This window comes from Ochlerotatus camptorhynchus, unplaced genomic scaffold, assembly GCF_037179485.1.
Source record: "Ochlerotatus camptorhynchus isolate MF236.1 unplaced genomic scaffold, CSIRO-AGI_Acam_v1.1 ptg000089l, whole genome shotgun sequence".
Lineage (NCBI taxonomy): Eukaryota > Metazoa > Arthropoda > Insecta > Diptera > Culicidae > Ochlerotatus > Ochlerotatus camptorhynchus.
Genome location: NW_027040579.1, coordinates 1,131,311 through 1,149,670, shown reverse-complemented (window position 1 = coordinate 1,149,670; position 18,360 = coordinate 1,131,311). Strand labels below are relative to the sequence as shown.

General features: G+C 42.9%; 2 protein-coding genes across 3 annotated transcripts in view; both read left to right on the top strand.

Annotated features, from left to right (window-relative positions):
* Positions 1–3,836: 3,836 nt before the first annotated feature.
* LOC135698517 (spermine oxidase-like) lies at positions 3,837–5,517 on the top strand. Its single transcript, XM_065218526.1, has 4 exons — positions 3,837–4,067; positions 4,124–4,345; positions 4,398–4,617; positions 4,678–5,517. The coding sequence occupies exons 1-4, from the start codon at positions 3,895–3,897 to the stop codon at positions 5,506–5,508; spliced, it is 1,446 nt and encodes a 481-aa protein (XP_065074598.1). The 5' UTR covers positions 3,837–3,894; the 3' UTR covers positions 5,509–5,517.
* A 10,882-nt stretch (positions 5,518–16,399) lies between these two features.
* Positions 16,400–18,360, top strand: part of LOC135698531 (sodium/potassium-transporting ATPase subunit beta-1-interacting protein-like) — a 209,462-nt gene continuing 207,501 nt past the window's right edge. For both annotated transcript variants that reach the window (XM_065218551.1, XM_065218550.1), the window contains exon 1: positions 16,400–17,645. In XM_065218551.1, coding sequence (XP_065074623.1) covers positions 17,592–17,645 — 54 coding nt within the window. In that variant the 5' untranslated portion in view covers positions 16,400–17,591. The remainder of the gene's footprint in view (positions 17,646–18,360) is intronic.

The following is an 18,360-nucleotide window of genomic DNA, read 5'->3' as shown; positions in this document are numbered from 1 at the left end:
GGAAATTCTTCTCCGACATTATCAACGTCCGCACGTACCGCAGCGCGAACATAGATTCGGACCACTACCTAGTTGCAGTATGCATGCGCTCAAAACTCTCGACGGTGCATAACACACGTCGAAGTCGAACGCCGCGACCCAACATTGAGCAACTACGGGACGCCGGAGTTGCCCAGGACTACGTGCAGCAGCTGGAAGTTGCACTACCCACGGAAGAGCAGCTTGGCGCAGCTTCTCTTGAAGATGGCTGGAGGGACATCCGTTCAGCCATAGGTAGTACTGCTGCAGCGGCACTAGGTGCTGCAATCCCGGACCGAAGAAATGACTGGTTTGACGGCGAATGCAAACTGTTAGTAGAGGAGAAGAATGCAGCACGGGCGAGAATGCTTAAACACCACACGAGATTGAATGTGGAGCGATACAGACAAAACTCGGTTTTCCGAAGGAAGAAGCGTCAGCAGGAAGACCGAGATCGCGAGGCGATGGAAAATCTGTACCGCGTAAACGACACACGGAAGTTCTACGAGAAGCTAAATAGTTCACGCAAAGGCAACGTGCCGCAAGCCGATATGTGCAAGGACTTGGACGGTAACCTTCTCACGAACGAGTGTGAGGTGATTGAGAGGTGGAAGCAGTACTATGACGAGCACCTCAACGGTGAAGCAGCAGAAAACGAAGGTGGCACGGCAACATACCTTGGAGCACGCGCAGAAGACGACAGGCTACCGGCCCCTGATCTTCAAGAAGTTGAGGAGGAGATCGGTCGGCTGAAGAACAACAAAGCAACTGGTGTAGATCAACTACCAAGTGAGCTATTGAAATACGGTGGTGAAGCACTGGCTAGAGCGCTGCACTGGCTAGAGCGCTGCACTGGGTAATTGCCAAGATTTGGGAGGAGGAGATATTACCGGAGGAGTGGATGGAAGGTGTCGTATGCCCAATCTACAAAAAGGGCGACAAGTTGGATTGCTGCAACTATCGCGCGATCACACTGCTGAGCGCCGCCTACAAGGTACTCTCCCAAATTCTATGCCGCCGTCTGTCACCATATGCAAGAGAGTTCGTGGGGCAATACCAGGCGGGATTCATGGGTGCCAAATTTTCGCGATTCGGCAGGTTCTGCAGAAATGCCGCGAATACAACGTGCCCACACATCATTTGTTCATCGATTTCAAATCCGCATACAACACAATCGATCGAGATCAGCTATGGCAGATTATGCACGAGTACGGATTTCCGGACAAACTGACTCGATTGGTCAAGGCGACGATGGATCGAGTGATCGGGGACACTCTCGAGTCCCTTTGAATCTCGAAGGGGGTTACGGCAAGGTGATGGACTTTCGTGTCTGCTGTTCAACATCGCGTTAGAAGGTGTGATCAGAAGAGCTGGGATAGACACGAGTGGCATGATATTCAGGAAGTCCATCCAGCTCCTTGGCTTCGCCGATGACATTGACATTATGGCACGGAACTTTGAGATGATGGCGGAAACGTACATCAGACTGAAGGCTGAAGCTAGACTTATTGGACTTGCCATCAACGCATCAAAGACAAAATACATGAAAGGAAGAGGTTCTAGGGAAGACAATGTTAGCCTCCCACCCCGAGTTCAGATTGACGGTGACGAAATCGAGGTGGTCGATGAGTTCGTGTATTTGGGCTCACTAGTGACCGCCCAAAATGATACCAGCAGAGAAATTCAAAGACGCATTATGCCAGGGAATCGTGCCTACTTTGGACTCCGGAGGACGCTCCGGTCGAATAAAATTCGCCGCCGCACGAAGTTGACTGTCTAAAAGAAGCTGATTAGACCGGTGGTCCTTTACGGCCACGAGTCCTGGACTATGCTCGTGGAGGACCAACGCGCCCTTGGTGTTTTCGAACGGAAGGTGTTGCGTACCATCTACGGTGGAGTGCAGATGGATGACGGAACGTGGAGGAGGCGAATGAACCACGAATTGCATCAGCTGCTGGGAGAACCATCCATCGTCCACATCGCAAAAATTGGGCGACTACGGTGGGCTGGGCACGTCGTAAGAAAGCCGCACGACGACCCAGTGAAAATGGTTCTAGAAAGCGACCCAACAGGAACAAGAAGACGAGGCGCGCAGCGGGCAAGGTGGATCGACCAAGTAGAAGGTGACCTGCGGACCCTTCGCAGACTACGAGGCTGGCGAACTGTGGCCATGGATCGAGTAGAGTGGAGACGACTTCTTCGGACAGCAGAGGACAACAAGGCCTTAGCCTGATTGGTAAGGTAAGTTTTGTTTGTAACGCATCTGAGGTAAGTGATAATTCACGATTATTTCTAGAAAAATACGTTTCAAAAGAATAAATTGGTAAACAACATGAGTAAACCTATTGTTTGCATTGCGGAATTGCATTGCGATAACGTTATTTTTTAATTATATTTAATTATAACAATTTAATATTTACTATACTTTTGCTGTGACATCATCACTACCTTTCGTAATCCTACGTCAAATCTACGGTCCTGTCTTGGATAGGGTAAACGCTCCTATAGTTGCGGTACGTTAGAAGCGTTAGGTTCCTATAGTTGTGTATTGAGTCTCCATACACAACTATAGGAACCTAACGCTTCTAACGTACCGCTACTATAGGAGCGTTTACCCTACAACCTCTTACTTTTTTCAACGAATTCGGTATTTTTTATTAAAACATCATGTTATTCTTCAAAAAAACGTCAATGAATATTGGAGAAGGGACCGTGGTCAGCCGTACGACGCAACTTAGTCGCAATGCTCTCACAGGAGCACTGGACGACACTGAAATTATTCTCATTTTTTTATTGAACACCCGTTAGCTTCCAAGCTTCCAATCCATCGGTCCTTTTCAGGACCACAAATGACTAATAAAAGAATAAACTAAATAGTAAGAGCTTGAATCCAAGACATATCGTCCAGGATTGGCTTGTACTACATGAACAACGACAGAGCACCTTAAAAACAGAACTCTCAAATTGCTTCCGAATTTCAACCTATCGAAATTGTTCACTAATAACGAGTTAAGAAATCAATTTAATATTTACTATACTTTTGCTGTAACATCATAAGTACCTTTCGTAATCCTACGTCAAATCTACGGTCGTGTCTTGGATACAACCTCTTACTTTTTTTCGTTATAAAGTTTCTCCATATACACATTGTGATTTCATCCATGGATCTAAAGTTCTATCACGCTGAATATAAAAAGAATCTCAAAATTCGATCCATTTAGCTCAGTAACGTTTAACCTAACAGACTTAATTTTTTAATGGTTTTGTAGCTCAGAAAGCTGTGAAACTTTGATAAATATCACTAAAATCCTGGGGCTAAAATAAAAAAAACTTATTTCTGGGATTTGGATAATTCGTAGAGATCTACGTCCATGTTGGAAGCTCCTCAATATATTCACAAGACGTACGCAATTATGCCCTGATATAAAATCAGGCATCTACCATTGATTTTGATGTTGGGGCTGGCCATAAACCAGATCAGTTTGCCAAGTGACTATGGTTCATACAATTTGAATAAAAAAATTTAGTCGACGACACTGTTTTCATTTTCAATGATAACGATAAGTAAAGGATGCCGTCATATCTTACAACAGCGACCAGGAGAACAGCTGTTGCTTGTATTATTATCATCAGAATTATCAAACATATTTGTTTTGCTGCTTGTTGCTATAGCCCACCGCATGGCACTCCGACAGATCGATTATCATATTCCACAGTATTTTGATACTTCGCGAGCGAACCACTACCATCACAAGATTCAAAATCTTGGCTGCCCGTACACAGTCTATCTCAGTCGCTGGTTGACTCTCGACGCGTTAGGGGTTTCGTGCACACTTACTGCTAAGCATAGTTTAGTGACGTTCACGGGTGAGCACTATGAGTCCGAAAATACTCATCATTGGCGCCGGTGCGTCCGGAATTGCTGCTGCTACACGTTTGTACGAAAATGGATACCGAAATTTGATTATACTGGAAGCTGAGAATCGAATCGGAGGACGAATTCACACGGTACCCTACGCAGATAATGTACTGGATTACGGTGCCCAATGGTAGGATTAATTTCAAATGGTTGAATGAACATTATTCATCAAACATACCGTTCTAGGGTTCACTCGAACGTAGACAACGTTGTGTACGATATGGCGGCAAAGTATAATCTGGTTGAAGTAGAAGCTCACCGCGAAGACGAGCTATGCATCAAATCAAATGGAGAGGAAGTTCCGGTGGAACTATCGAATCGAATTGTGGATGTACTAGAACATTCTGTAGATGATGTCGATGATTTGAAACGATATAGTAGATCGTTGGGTGATTATTATTCGGAAAGGTATCAATCCAATTAAAGATAACAATAGTACACATCTAATCGAAGGTATTAGTTTCCATAAGGCTCTACAAGACGGGAAATTTGCAGATATCGACAGCGAAACGTGCTATCAAATTTACCAATCCTTTTTAAACTACCACAATACCTACAATGCCGTAGATAGTGTGTTTGAGATGTCCGCACCGGGGTTATTGGAGTTTACCGATCATCAGGATGAATATCTTATCAACTGGCGAACACGTGGCTTCAAAACGATTCTAGACCTTATGATGGCATGTAATCTACATGCTTTGATTGGTTTGAATGTCTTCTAATTAAATGTTTAATTGCAGAAACGACTTCCGGAGCAAAAAGCGACGCCCATACCGATCGAGAACCATGTATTTTTCAACAAGCGTGTAACGAATATCAGTTACCCATCGGACCCCGATCAACCCGTCCGAGTGACGTGCAGTGACGATAGTTGTTATGTAGTAGACCATGTGATAGTTACTGTCTCCCTTGGAGTTTTGAAAGAGGTCTATCACACACTGTTCACTCCAAAATTACCTCAACTGCATCAGAATGCAATCGAAGGACTCTACATTGGAGTAATCGATAAAATGGTATTGGAATTTGAGAAACCTTTCTGGCCAAATGGATGGCACGGTTTTGCAATGTTGTGGAACAAGAATGATCTGGAAGAGCTCCGCAATTCCGATAAAAGTTGGATAGAAGGCGTTGCCAGTTTCTTCGTTCCGGAACACCAACCCAATTTACTTGTCGGATGGGTTTACGGAAAGTATGCTAGGACTATGGAAGGTCTTCCAGAGAAGGAAGTCGTCGATGGACTGCTGTTTACTCTCCGGAAATTTTTAGTAAAATATGAGATACCTGAAGCAAAATCTTTCACCCGCAGTACCTGGTACACAAATAGGAATTTCCGTGGATCGTACACCAGTCGCTCGATGAAATCGGACATTCTAAATGCCAAAGCAGCTCACTTGGCCCAACCTTTGGTAAACTCACTCGGACTTCCGGTGGTGCAGTTCGCAGGTGAGGCTTCACATCCGGAGTATTACTCAACGGTGCAAGGCGCTGTAGGAAGTGGCTGGAGAGAAGCGGACAGAATAATTGAACTTTATAGGAACAAACGAATGACAGTAGAATTTAGCAAATTGTAAGCAATAATTGGAACATACAGTATTCATAGATTTAGATTGTGCATGATTAGGATCCTAATACACGTGAAGCATTTTTCGTCCGACTACCTGTCTAATTTTTTCTATAGTCCCACGCCCTACACACTAAGATTTTAATTCCGTGTTCGGTAAATTTTACCGAAATCAGAACAGCTGAATGTTCGGTAAAACTTTGACCTTAATTTTAAAGGCTATTGAATTTCGAAAATAATTTTAAAACATGTTAAACCTTGTCATTTAATCAAATCTTGTCATTATAGTGGAGATTTAGTTTCAAAGTAGATGAAAAGCAATTGAATTGAATTGCATAAATTTTACCGAACAGTTTAGCTGTTCAGATTTCGGTAATAATTTCTAAGTGTGTCAGCGATAATTTCTAAGTGTGTATGTCTCACTACACACTTAGGCCCCTGACAGAGTGAATGAATAACTTTCTCGCTAATGTGGATTGGAATGCGACACTAGACTCCGGGGATGCGAATCTGGCTGCCTTGATCATGTGTGGTATCATATTCTACGCTATCGATCAGTTTGTGCCTAAAAAACTACGGTGTAAACCTGCCAAACCCGCCTGGTCGAACTCTGATCTTAAGCATCTGAAAAAGGTGAAAAGGGCTGCACTGAGGAAACACAGTAAATATCACACAGATTCTACGAAGGCTAATTACGTCCGCGCCAACAACGAGTACAGAGATCTCAATGCAAGCTTGTACAACGCACATCAGTCTCACTTGCAGAGTCGTCTCAAAGCTAATCCTAAGGAATTCTGGCGATATGTGAACGAGCAACGGAAAGAAACGGGATTGCCGTCCAATATGACTGATGGCGTTACTGATGCCAACTCCGTCGCAAATATCGCCAATATGTTTCGCACACAATTCAGCAGCGTTTTTTCAGACGAAGTTCTTGATGCTCAGGAAATTGCTGCTGCCACGAGTAATGTCCCTCGTACGTCGGTGTTTGGTTCTCCATTCACCATCCACAGCGACATGGTGATTTCAGCCGGGAAACAGATGAAAACATCAACAGGATCTGGTCCAGATGGCATTCCCTCATTAGTACTGAAACGTTGCTTAGACACTCTTTCAGAGCCCTTAGCTAAGGTCTTCAACTTGTCAATGACCTCCGGAGTTTTTCCAGAATGTTGGAAGGATTCGTTTGTTTTCCCTGTTCACAAAAAAGGATGCAAGCAGACTGTCGCCAATTACCGCGGAATAGCTGCATTGAGTGCTATCTCCAAACTATTCGAGCTAATTGTCCTGGAAAAGTTGGTTCAAGACTGCTCGTACAGTATTTCTCAGGATCAACACGGCTTCATGCCTAAGCGCTCGACGACGACTAATCTAACTGTTTTTACATCGTTCATTATTCGTGAGATTGAACGTGGCCATCAAGTTGACGCCATATACACCGACCTCTCTGCAGCTTTCGATAGAGTGAACCATGAAATTACCATCTCTAAATATGACAAAATGGGTGTTCATGGGAGTCTACTTACCTGGCTTCGCTCCTATCTGACTGGCAGATCTATGTCTGTTAAGATCGGTGACTACGCTTCTCCACCCTTCATTGTTACATCTGGTGTTCCTCAAGGCAGCCACCTGGGGCCATTGCTTTTCCTGTTGTATATGAACGACGTGAACTTGATCCTCAAATGCCTTAAACTCTCGTACGCCGACGACATGAAGCTCTAGCTCTACTACGTAATAAAAGGGCCTCAAGACGCTCATTTCCTCCACCAAGAACTTGAAGTCTTTGATGATTGGTGCCGGATAAACAGGATGTCTTTAAATGTGTCCAAGTGCTCGGTCATCTCCTTTGGCCGTAAACGGGCGATGCATTTCCACGATTACACCTTAAGAGGAATAAGCTTGAAACGCGAATCGACTGTCAAGGACTTGGGAGTCATGCTCGATTGCAAATTAACGTTCAAGGATCACATTGCTTATGTTGTATCTAAAGCTTCATCGCAGATAGGAATTTTATTCCGTTTCGCCAAAAGCTTCAAGGACGTGTATTGCCTGAAGGCTTTATACTGTTCCCTGGTTCGACCTATACTAGAATACTCTGCAGTTGTTTGGTCGCCATTCTATCAGAATGCCATCCATAGAATTGAAGCTGTTCAGCGAAAATTTATTCGCTTTGCGTTGCGACACCTTCGTTGGCGCGACCCGCGTAACTTGCCGAGCTATGAAAGTCGCTGTAACCTCATCGACCTGGAGCTCTTGGAAGGAAGGCGTAATGTGGCGAAGGCTTGTTTCGTTGCGGATCTTCTGCAAGGGAACGTCGACTGCTCCACACTTCTCAGTCTTCTTGACATCAACACTCAACGACGGGACCTCCGGCTGCATGCGTTCTTCAACAACCGGCGTTCGAAGACCAACTATGGCGTACACGAACCAATGTTGAGTATGTGCCGCGTTTTCAATAGTTGTTATTATGTGTTCGATTTTAATGTGTCCCGCGAGAAAAATAAGCGTAGCTTTAAGAGTTGTTTGCGTTAATTTTGTGTTTGAAGCAGTTTTGATGTTTAGATATAGAAAATTGTCATTAGGGTAACTATTTTATCTGTTGCCAAGTAGAAATAAATAAATAAATAAATAAATGCGAGAAGCCGAGCTTACCAGTAAATGAAATTATAATTGATCTTTTGTGCGCTCGGACACTCGCATTCAATCTGCCAGGGGCATTAAACATTATCGCCGACTATTTTAAATGTCTGAATTTGTGAAGCTGTCTGAGAGCTCATGAACTTTTGATTAAGTAGAGAGCCTAACGTTTTTTTTTGTTAAGGTCTTGAATAAAAATGAACTCCGATAATAACAAGTTTCTTGTATAGTAGATAGAGCTAGTGTGAAGTAAGTGAGCGTGAAGCGTGATAGACCGTATTTAAACGAAATCTCATTGGTTTGAAAATTTTGATAGGTTAGTAGGTGACGATGAGGTTAGCATCGGCACCAGTTTCGAGAGACGGAGCGCTTGAATTATCAGGAACAATCACTGCAGAGACTGCCTCACTGGGGTGAGTCACCGTGTAGAGGATTTCAACTATTGTTTTAATTTAAACATGTCGTTTTCATTTTACTGTAAAGGGTCATTCACAAATTATGCAAAGGTTTTGAGTGATTATTAAACCTCTCCCAATTTAGGACTTAGATCTTAAGATGAACTTCTCCCTCCTAAAATCTTAAAAAGGCTCCTAAATGTTCAGAGTTGGGAACATTAACATATTAGTGGCTTGTTCAAATATGCACCAACCGGTCTAACTAACGATTTTAAATTGGCTCACTACTTGATTAGTCTATTGGTCTCAAGGAAATCGATTAACGTACCCCATTCTAGTATAAATTACAGTACTACAATATGTTTGTTTTGATTCGCTATGAAAGTTTGACAGATAAAATGAGGGGTTCGTGGATTTTCCTATTTTTCGAGGGGTGCATCGATAAGCTTGGGACCGAAGATAGTACCACTTACGCTTCCACTAAACCAGCGTCCGCCCCCGTTGCGTATCCACCATCAGATCAAGTGGGTCCCAGCCACCGTTCAGTTCAGCCACAAACGAAGTGACAGACGGAACGGCTCGAAAACTTTGGTGACTAACCTGCTATTGCAATTTTTCAGTGTACCACATGGCAACACCACTACTACTGGATTGTACCACATGGCAACACTACTACCATAGAGGTAACTCTAAGACCGCTGGGTCCCGAAGAAAATCATTATTATTTTTGGCTCACTCAGTACCAGAACAACGGTCCCAAGCAGTCCCAAGCTATTTCACTCACCCCTGCATGTTCTGCATGAATCCGCACACCCCTGATGTTATCTGTCAATTTTTCATAGCGAATCAAAACAAACATAGTGTAGTAATAGAATTTCAACTAGAATAGGGTACGTTAATCGTTTGCTTGGGACCAATAGGCTACTAAAGTGGTGAGCCAATTTAAAATCGTTAGTTTCGTATTGATTGTTGCTACTACTAGATTGAACTAGCATTTTAACCGAATGTACTAGAATGTTTTGGTTCTATCTCTTTCACTCTACTCAAAACTGAAATGCATAAAAAAATGACAAAATGATACGCACTCTTTGCACACTGTCAAAGAATCATTGTACACAAAATCAACTTTGTTCAAATCAAAACAAAAAAACTAACCCATCTGGTGGATGATGGCACAAGCTTCCAAGAAAATTCTATTACAGTGAACCACATTATTTTAATGGATTTCTTCACCAGTAAGTCGTCTGTCACTTCGTTTGTGGTTCAGCATCGCCTCACTGCCGCTGCGGCCCAGCCGAGCCATGGCTCTACTGCCCGGGATTTTCGAACACCCGTGCTGTGTCAGGTGAGTCAGAAGACAATTCTCCACTCACAAGCGACGAAGTGATCCTCGTGACTGAGGTGATCATAATCTTGCGAACCATCAAGACACTGCCTGAACAGCTTCTTGCAGTTTTGTCCCTCATGCAAAATTATGGACCGTGAAGCCATCAAAATAGCCAACTGGAACGCTTGTTCGCTCAAGAGCAAAATCATTGAGTTCGTTGATTTCCTCAATGAACATAGCATTGACATCGCCGTCATCACCGAAACACACCTGAAGCCGGAGATAAATGTTCACCTCCCCAATTTTCGGCTCGACTGGACCAGCTCCTGCATTAAGGCGAAATATTGGCTGTCGACTGCTACCGAGTATCCAGCTGAAGATGATCGAAGCGGTGGGTGTGGAAGTCTCCACTCCTGTCGGCTCTATTACCATCATTGCGGCCTACTGTCCCAAACAAGTCACCATCAAGGACGGGTCAGCAGTAGACCTGCGGAGAGACATCATCAGACTAACTCGACGGCGTGAGAAGTACATCATCGCTGGCAACCTCAACGCCAAACACCAGGCTTGGGGCAACAGTCGACACTCCACCATCAACATCTTCGTCAGCAACATGGCAAACAACATCTCGCAACCTGTGACCCACCAGGATCTGAGTTAGGACCACTATCCGGTGGTGGTCAATGTGGGCTCATCCGACAACCGATTCCAAGCTTCCCGACGCAACAACCATCGCTATCTAACACTGTGTTGACTCCACTGTAGACTACGGTGTCTTGAGTACAGTATCCAGACAGGTGAGCAATACTCTGAACCTTGATAGAATTACCAAAAATCTTGTTAGACTCCGCAACTCAATTCGAAGGCATTACCAATGTTTTGGCTTGCCTTTCCTCACTGTAATCGCCTAAAAAAAACCATCCATGCCAGGATGGTGGACCTCAGAAATCAGAACTTTGCTAACAGGATCCGCTTTCTCCCAGATTGTGCAAAACCCTTTTGGAAACGAACCTTAAAAAAAATCCTTAAAAATAAGCCAAAGACCCATTCCATCACTGACTGGATAGTCACGGCGACCCAGTGGTTTATCTGATAACTCCTGAAGAGAAGGCTGCCGTGATAGGTCAACACTTCGTCAGCTCCCATAATCTCGGACAAAACATCGTGAGGTTACTGAAAAAGCAAACAAGCCTCCTTCAGATTCCTAACATTTTTCCCGAGGAATCCGAGATTACGGCTGACGAACTGTTGGCCTATATTAAATCATCTAAAAACATGAAGGGCCCACGTTTCGACAACATCCTGAATCTGGCTACAACCATCTGGCACTGATTTTCAATCTGTGTCTCCGACTTGTTGGAAGTCAGCTAAAGTCATACCCATCCGGAAACCTGGGAAGGATCTGTCCTCTCCTTCAAGTTATCGATCAATCAGCCTTCTCTCAGGGTTATCAAAACTGTTCAAAAGAGCAGTCTATCACCGGCTCGTAACATGTTAACTTGTTACTCGAGGAACAGTTTGGTTTTTCGAAAGGTCGTTCGACCGTCCACCAGCTGACTCGAGTAACAAACATTCTCAGACGGAACGAGTCTGTTTCGAAATCATCTGCCATGGCGATGTTAGACGTTGAAAAAGCTTTCGACAATGTCTGGGATGATGACCTGGTTATCAGTGAAGCTAATTAACAACTACCTATCGAACAGGACGTTCCGAGTCTCTCTAAATGACATCACATCGGATGCTTTCAACATCGGTGCCGGGATTCCACAAGGGAGCATTCTTGGCCCCATTTTATTCCACCTGTTTGTGGTAGATAGAGTTGATGTGGAATAATAATGATAAATGAAAACTTTATTTGAAGGCAAATCAATTTGACAATTAAATCAAGTAATTAAACATTCTATATGAGCAGAATCCAGTTAGCATGGAACATGGCAGAGGTGATAGTAGAAAAGAGAGCGTGAGAACAAAATCCCATTACTTCATGAGGGGAAATCCCGACACAGCTAGTAGCACTGGGTAAAGAAGGGGAAATTAAGTAGGGTATAAATACGGGCTAGTTGAGCTCGTTGAAGCATTCTTGTGACGATTGTTGAAAGCAACGGATGTACAGCAGCAGCATCAGAAACAGCAACAGCAGGAACAGCAGCAGCAGCAGAAATACCAGCAGCAGTGGAAGGAAGCAGATCAGCCGAGATTCGTGTAGCCGTGACCGAGGCTGGAAACCTCGGTCCGGTCACGACACTGTTCACCTCCGATATGCCGGCTCTCACTGATGGTGGATCGTTGTCTCAGTTCGCAGATGACACATCCATCGTCTGCGAGGGTAGGGTCATCGGAGCTCTGACTGCCAAACTTCAGAGAGACATTCTGTCTGAATTTTCAACAGCTGGAAGATGCGTATCAACGCGGCAAAGACCCAGGTAATCATCTTTCCACACTCTAAATATCCCAATCGTGTTCCGTCGAAGAATAATAAGATCTGCCTGAACGGCTCAGTGGTGGAATGGTAGAAAGAGATAGTCTGCCTCGGCCTTACATTAGACAGCAAGCTGATTATCAGGGAGCACGTTGACAAAACCAAAACCAAGTGCAACATCTTGATAAGATCACTGAGTCCACTCATCAACAGGAGGTCTACCCTGTCCCTGATTGTTGCGTACATGCAATTACTTACGTCACAAATTGCATATACATTGGTTTTTGGATTACTAATACTTGAATGGTCTTATGGTGGTATGCACCAACTGATATTATCCTCGGTTTAAATCCCGATTACGAATGTTGGGTTGACTTGGTATCGACGTGGCTATTAACCAATTCAATCTTAAGGGGAGGTTCTCATTCAAATGGCCAAAAAGTAAGCAAAGTTTGACATTTTTTTGTGGGCCAATGAAAAAACATAAAAGGACGCGGTTTTTACATTCATAAAGCTTAGAACTTCGTCTTTATTTATTTTTACAAGGCGAAAAAAACAAACTGGTGCTAGTGCTCACGTTTTGAGTAAGGTAGTGTACGCCTGGAATTGTCAAACTGCGTACAGTCTGGTACCTCAGGATCGATCGGAAACACAACATGATTAATGAGGATTTAAAGTGAACTAATTTTATTAGAGGAATGGACAATAGGTCATTCCTCCAATGAAAAAAGTTTTCTTGCGAATGGTCAAAGGTAGAAGTCGTTAAATTGAACCATTTTCAAATGAGATTGTACACAATTTTGAAAAATCATGTTTCGAGATAAGCGCGTTCAAAGTTTTGGCAACAGTTTCGATCGAATATTAGTGCTGGGACTCCGCTCTGAACAATGGCCTATAGAAACTTTTCTTGTGCGCGGATCGAAAAACCCTTTCAACACAATATAGTAGACACTTAGGGGAAATGACGGCTTCGGCATGACAGACTATTTTCGGCAACCCAAATTGAAACACTATTTTCACTGGATTTTCTTACGAAAACACTTCGCTGAATGCATGCAAACGATTCTTTATGCTTTCAGCTTCAATTTGACTTTATTTTTACCACTGAGAAAAAGCAATCTAGCAGGGTTTTCTTGAAATGAAACACACGCACTACAAATTGTAGCTGATTTCGAGTTGCCAATAATAGAACAGCAGATTTACATGCAGTTCAAATGGAACGGTTGCCGAAGAAAAACTGGTTGCCGACAATACTCGCTCTCACTAGAGAAGATTGGAGCTTTGTAAAAGCGTTTCAAAACAGTTTTTGACAATTCTTTTGACTGAAATTGTTAGAGCAGCTGGTAGCAAAAGATTGTAAACAAACCAATACTGCATATGTGTGCGTTCCATAGAGAAAAAGGCTATAGAAAGAAGGTCGCTGCTTAGGTTGCCGAGAATACGTAAATTCCCCTATACCTTTTAAAAAATGCAATAATAAAATAAAACGATGTACTGAACATTTTGAATGAGAACCTCACCTTAAGCAAATATTTGGTAGATTTTCCAAACAGGGACGGTATTAAAAGTAAATCCTTAACGGCGCCGGTGGTGTAGTGGTAAGCGTGATTACCTGTCACCCCAACAGGCCGCCGGGATGTTCTGAGGCATAACATCTCTGATCACGCCTTCCTTCGGATGGGAAGTAAAGCCGTTGGTCCCCGGTTCATGAGTTGATGGGTCGATAGGTAGGGTCCAGGTGTGGGAGCTGCCTTCCTGGCACGTCGGTAGCATTGGTGCTCAGCACGGAAAACAAGATCGACGGAAAAAACAAACCAAGAGAAAAAATAAATAAAAGTAAATCCGAGTTGAAGCTTACCGCTATTCATGTATTCGGCGCAAAACATGCTAACACGATTTGATGCAAAAGCGCACTTTAATGACCGTTACCGCACTTCCAACACTGGAGTGAAATACGCAATATTAAAACTATACAGATATTGATACAGATTTTTCGAAGAAGAAATACAGATGAAAAGATTTTTATAAGCAAAAATACAGATTTGCTATTGGCAACCCTGGCCACTATGCTACCGAGCCTCGTTCCTTGTTATTTATGTTTTAAACGTCCTAAATATGTTCATAACACTTCAAATCAGCGTACCCAACCGAAAATAATGAAAAAGACTAGAAAAACCTTGGCAATTTAAAATCTTATTCAAGATGGTATAACCATATAGAAGTAAGTCTAAGACTAGCAGGTCCCGAAATAACGTGCTCAACTTTTTGGCTCAGCTCTGGTACTCTCTTCGGTCCCGAGCTAATCGATTCACCCCTCGAAACATAGGAAAATCCAATATCCCCTCATTTTATCTGTCAAACTTTCATAGCGAATCAAAACAAACATTGTGTATTAGTAGAATTTCGGTTAGAATGGGGTACGTTAATCGTTTGCTTGGGACCAATGGGCTAGTCAAGTAGTGAGCCAATTTAAAATCGTTAGTTTCGTATGGATTGTTGCTGATACTCTCTTCGGTTCCAAGCTAATCGATTCACCCCTCGAAACATAGGAAAAACCTGGGTACTGCGGAGTCGACCAATTTTATTTTGCAAGCCAATGGAAAACTGCTTGAAAATTTTCTCAAGTTTAAAATTGATTTGCTCTTTCTCCGTTGATTCCCGCCAAAAGCTCTGAGCCAGGAGTGCTCGAGCCCCCATGACTCTATCAAAGTTTGTTTACATACATGTTTCGCGAAAGTATGTTTTACTGTAATAGAAAACTCAGCTGCCTCATAAAAACTATGCTGGTTTTTATACTTTCATCACTAAGCCTGTTGGTTTTTATCTTTGAGCTTAAAATTAAGAATGGGTTATGAAAAAGTATAGAACATTTTTAGGAGATTACAATGCTTGACGGTAGATAAGAACAGTAACTGCATTTGCTGCTTCTGAATGTTTGGCTCCCGCTTGACAGTTCACACTGGCTCCCAAGTGACAAGCACCTTGAGTGATTCCGCAGTACTCAGGGAAAAACCAATAACCCCTCATTTTATCTGTCAAACTTTCATAGCGAATCAAAACAAACATTGCGTAGTACTAGAATTTCGACTATAATGAGGTACGTTAATAGTTTGCTTGGGACCAATAGGCTAGTCAAGTAGTGAGCCAATTTAAAATCGTTAGTTTCGTATTGATTGTTGGTATAATCACAGCCAGTATGTGGCATAACACTCCACACTTCCGAGGTCGGTGGGATTTTTCTGAGGCATAAAAATCTCTGGTCACGTCTTCCTTCGGAAGGGAAGTAAAGCCGTTGGTCCCGGCCCATGTGTGTTGAATGGGTGCGATATCCTAAGCAGGTGTGGAAGCTGCCTTCCTGCACATTCGATTGCCGTCAATGGATGGCAATCGATGTCCGTCGGTGATTGGCACTAGATTGCGGAACAGAGACCGACGTTAAATAAAGGAAAGAAGATGTGGTATAACATTTGGAACTCAGTTACGAATAGGTGATCATTCAACCTATCAACATCCCCACATCCACTGAACTGAAGTTGGACGGTTTGAATCATCCATAAAGGGTGGCAGTTGCGTACTGTTTACCTGCCATTTCATTCACCCGCAGCCACGCTACATAGTGGTATCCCTGTTTTTCCCTGAACCAAACTCTATCGCTCTGCCACAACCGGGCGGTTCAACAAGTGGTTGTTCGGTTTCTATTTTGATCAATTTTCTTCACATTGCGTCCGTTGTACGCACACTCGAACCATTGCGGAGCATTGAGATGTTCAATCTAATGGTTTATTAAATAATAAAATTTGTCATGATTTCTGTCATGTTTCTGTGTCAACGTTTGGTAACTGAAATATGTTTACTTTGCATTTTAATTTTCAAACTAGTTGCCAAATTCGTAAACCCTAACAAACGGGTACCATACGAACGATATAATCAGAAATAGTCACCATATCTCACAAGGTTGGGATTATATTCCGAATGGGTGATAGGAAATCTTCAGTCTCGTTTCATGTCTGGAAAGCAGAACACCCCCACACGTGCAGAGAAGACACAAAACAAAACCGAGAACACACAGGCTAACGTTTCTCGACTTGGGTTGCCTCCATTCAATCAGTCAGTTTACGTTCATCGTCTGAAACGGTTCGCTTTGGTGGAGCTCTTGCTTACACGACGTTGTGCTCCAAAACGGTTCCACACATTCGCTTTGTTTCTTCGCAATGCTGATTGTTGTACGATAAAGAAGGCTTTTCCCAGTGTTGGTTGCACGTCGTCGAGTGCAGTTTCATGTGTGATCGCGATTTGACGGGCTTCTTCTTCTGCCCAGGTTGCACTTAAGCGGCCTATCAGTTTCGCACTCGGTAACGGTGCTTTGGAAGCACTTTGAAGTGTGTGCGCGAGAATCTCTTCATTTGCACCGTTCAGGGTGTGCGATCTCTATTGTTCTGTGAAACGCAAGTCTATTTGAGGAGTTGAGTTCGTTGGTTGCAGAATATTATTCGAAGGATTTTACATAATAAATTAATCCAACGTTGTATTTGTGTTGAATGTTAATATTTTCAACCGTCACTTTGTAGTAGTGGTCAGATCAATCGTGAAAAATAAGCTTAAGGTACCTTCGGTTGCGCTCATACCAACACAATCCGATCGCAGCAGCAGCAGCAGTTGTGGAGTTGATTGAAGAATAGGCACTGCTGAGTCAGTACAGTGCACTAGAGAAACACACGTGCGTGTATGGGTTGGCCGAAAAAGAGCACTTGAGAAAAGTGCAATCTCAACCTCAACCAGCAACGACCAACAGGCCGGAGATGTATGTCGGTTAAAAGTGTACCAGAAAGTTAATCATTGATGAAAAGAGTGTGCACCTAGTGCGTGTATGTAGCGTTGTTTTTATTGCAAAATGTGTAAAATTCGGTGATCTACTTTTTGATCTCTTTGCGCGTGAGTGTGTCGCTGTGACGGGAAATAAAAGAGTTGCACGCTTAAATCTAGAGTGAATCACTCGGTGTATAGCGATTGAGCAGAATTAAAGCAAAGAGTACGAAGAAGACGACAAAGCAAAGGTCATTGAGCGTAAATATTTTCACTACAAGGCAGTTGGCTTGTCTTATGCTATGTGCTTGGGGTAGTATTGTTAGGTGTCAGCACGGTACGGATTAGCGAAAGAAACGCAACCAACAACGGCGCCAAAGAAGCAGAATTTTGTTTTATTTATTTTGAACGACGCAACCAATAGTCGTGAGTGCGGCTGAATCAGACATCCTGGGCGGAAAGGGTGTCAAGAATTTTTCATGATTGCACACTGATGGAATAACAACTATGACATGGGATCCTGTTCGAGACGACATTTCTTGTTGTCAATATGCGTCCTGCAGTTGGTAAGTAGCACTAGTTATATTTTCTATTAAATAAATTAAATTTTATGGGACAGGCCCCACGTAGTGGTTAGCATCTAAGATGGTCAGGAGTTTAATCCCATCCTGGACATGACGAATGACCTAAAATGTAATAAAGCGACTAAACAAAAAGAAAATATTTTCGAGTAAAACATGGTATAAGACTACAACACAGTTTTCAGATTGGTTTGTTTAGAGTCGGTGTTGAAAACAAACGTGGGCTGACAATGAACATTTGAAATAGATAGGGTAGAGAACTACTTCGGCCTAATCGCCCATTTTGGGCCTATCGAGCAGAAAACTTCAAATAAATCCATGATTTCAGAGTTAACAAGTCAATTATGCGTTTGGTACGATACTTTAGTTAATAAGCTACCGAACGAAGTCAATGAGAACGCGTGGTATGAAAGTTTGCACACATTATTCCCAAAAACAAAAGAAGCGCTCCGACCGAATCAATTTTTATCTTCATCCGATAGGCCGAAGTGAATTCATTGGCGTTTCAATAGCGTTTCAATGCGTTAGGCCGAGTTTAGAATCCGTAGGCCGAGTTTAGCGTCAAGAAGCAGTGTTAGACTTTTGACAATATCTTAACGATTGGTTTCTCTTTATCAAATCTTACGGTACATACGGAAAGGTAAATAAATTAGGAAGCCATCAGAAATAATAACATTATGTTTGGTGCTAAACTGCGCTA

Excerpts from the sequence above, each read along its gene's own strand:
- LOC135698517 (XM_065218526.1), top strand. The coding sequence starts at position 3,895 with ATGAGTCCGAAAATACTCATCATTGGCGCCGGTGCGTCCGGAATTGCT. Across the intron at positions 4,346-4,397 it reads GGTGATTATTATTCGGAAAG|TTTCCATAAGGCTCTACAAG; the intron begins GTATCAATCCAA and ends CGAAGGTATTAG. Across the intron at positions 4,618-4,677 it reads CGATTCTAGACCTTATGATG|AAACGACTTCCGGAGCAAAA; the intron begins GCATGTAATCTA and ends GTTTAATTGCAG.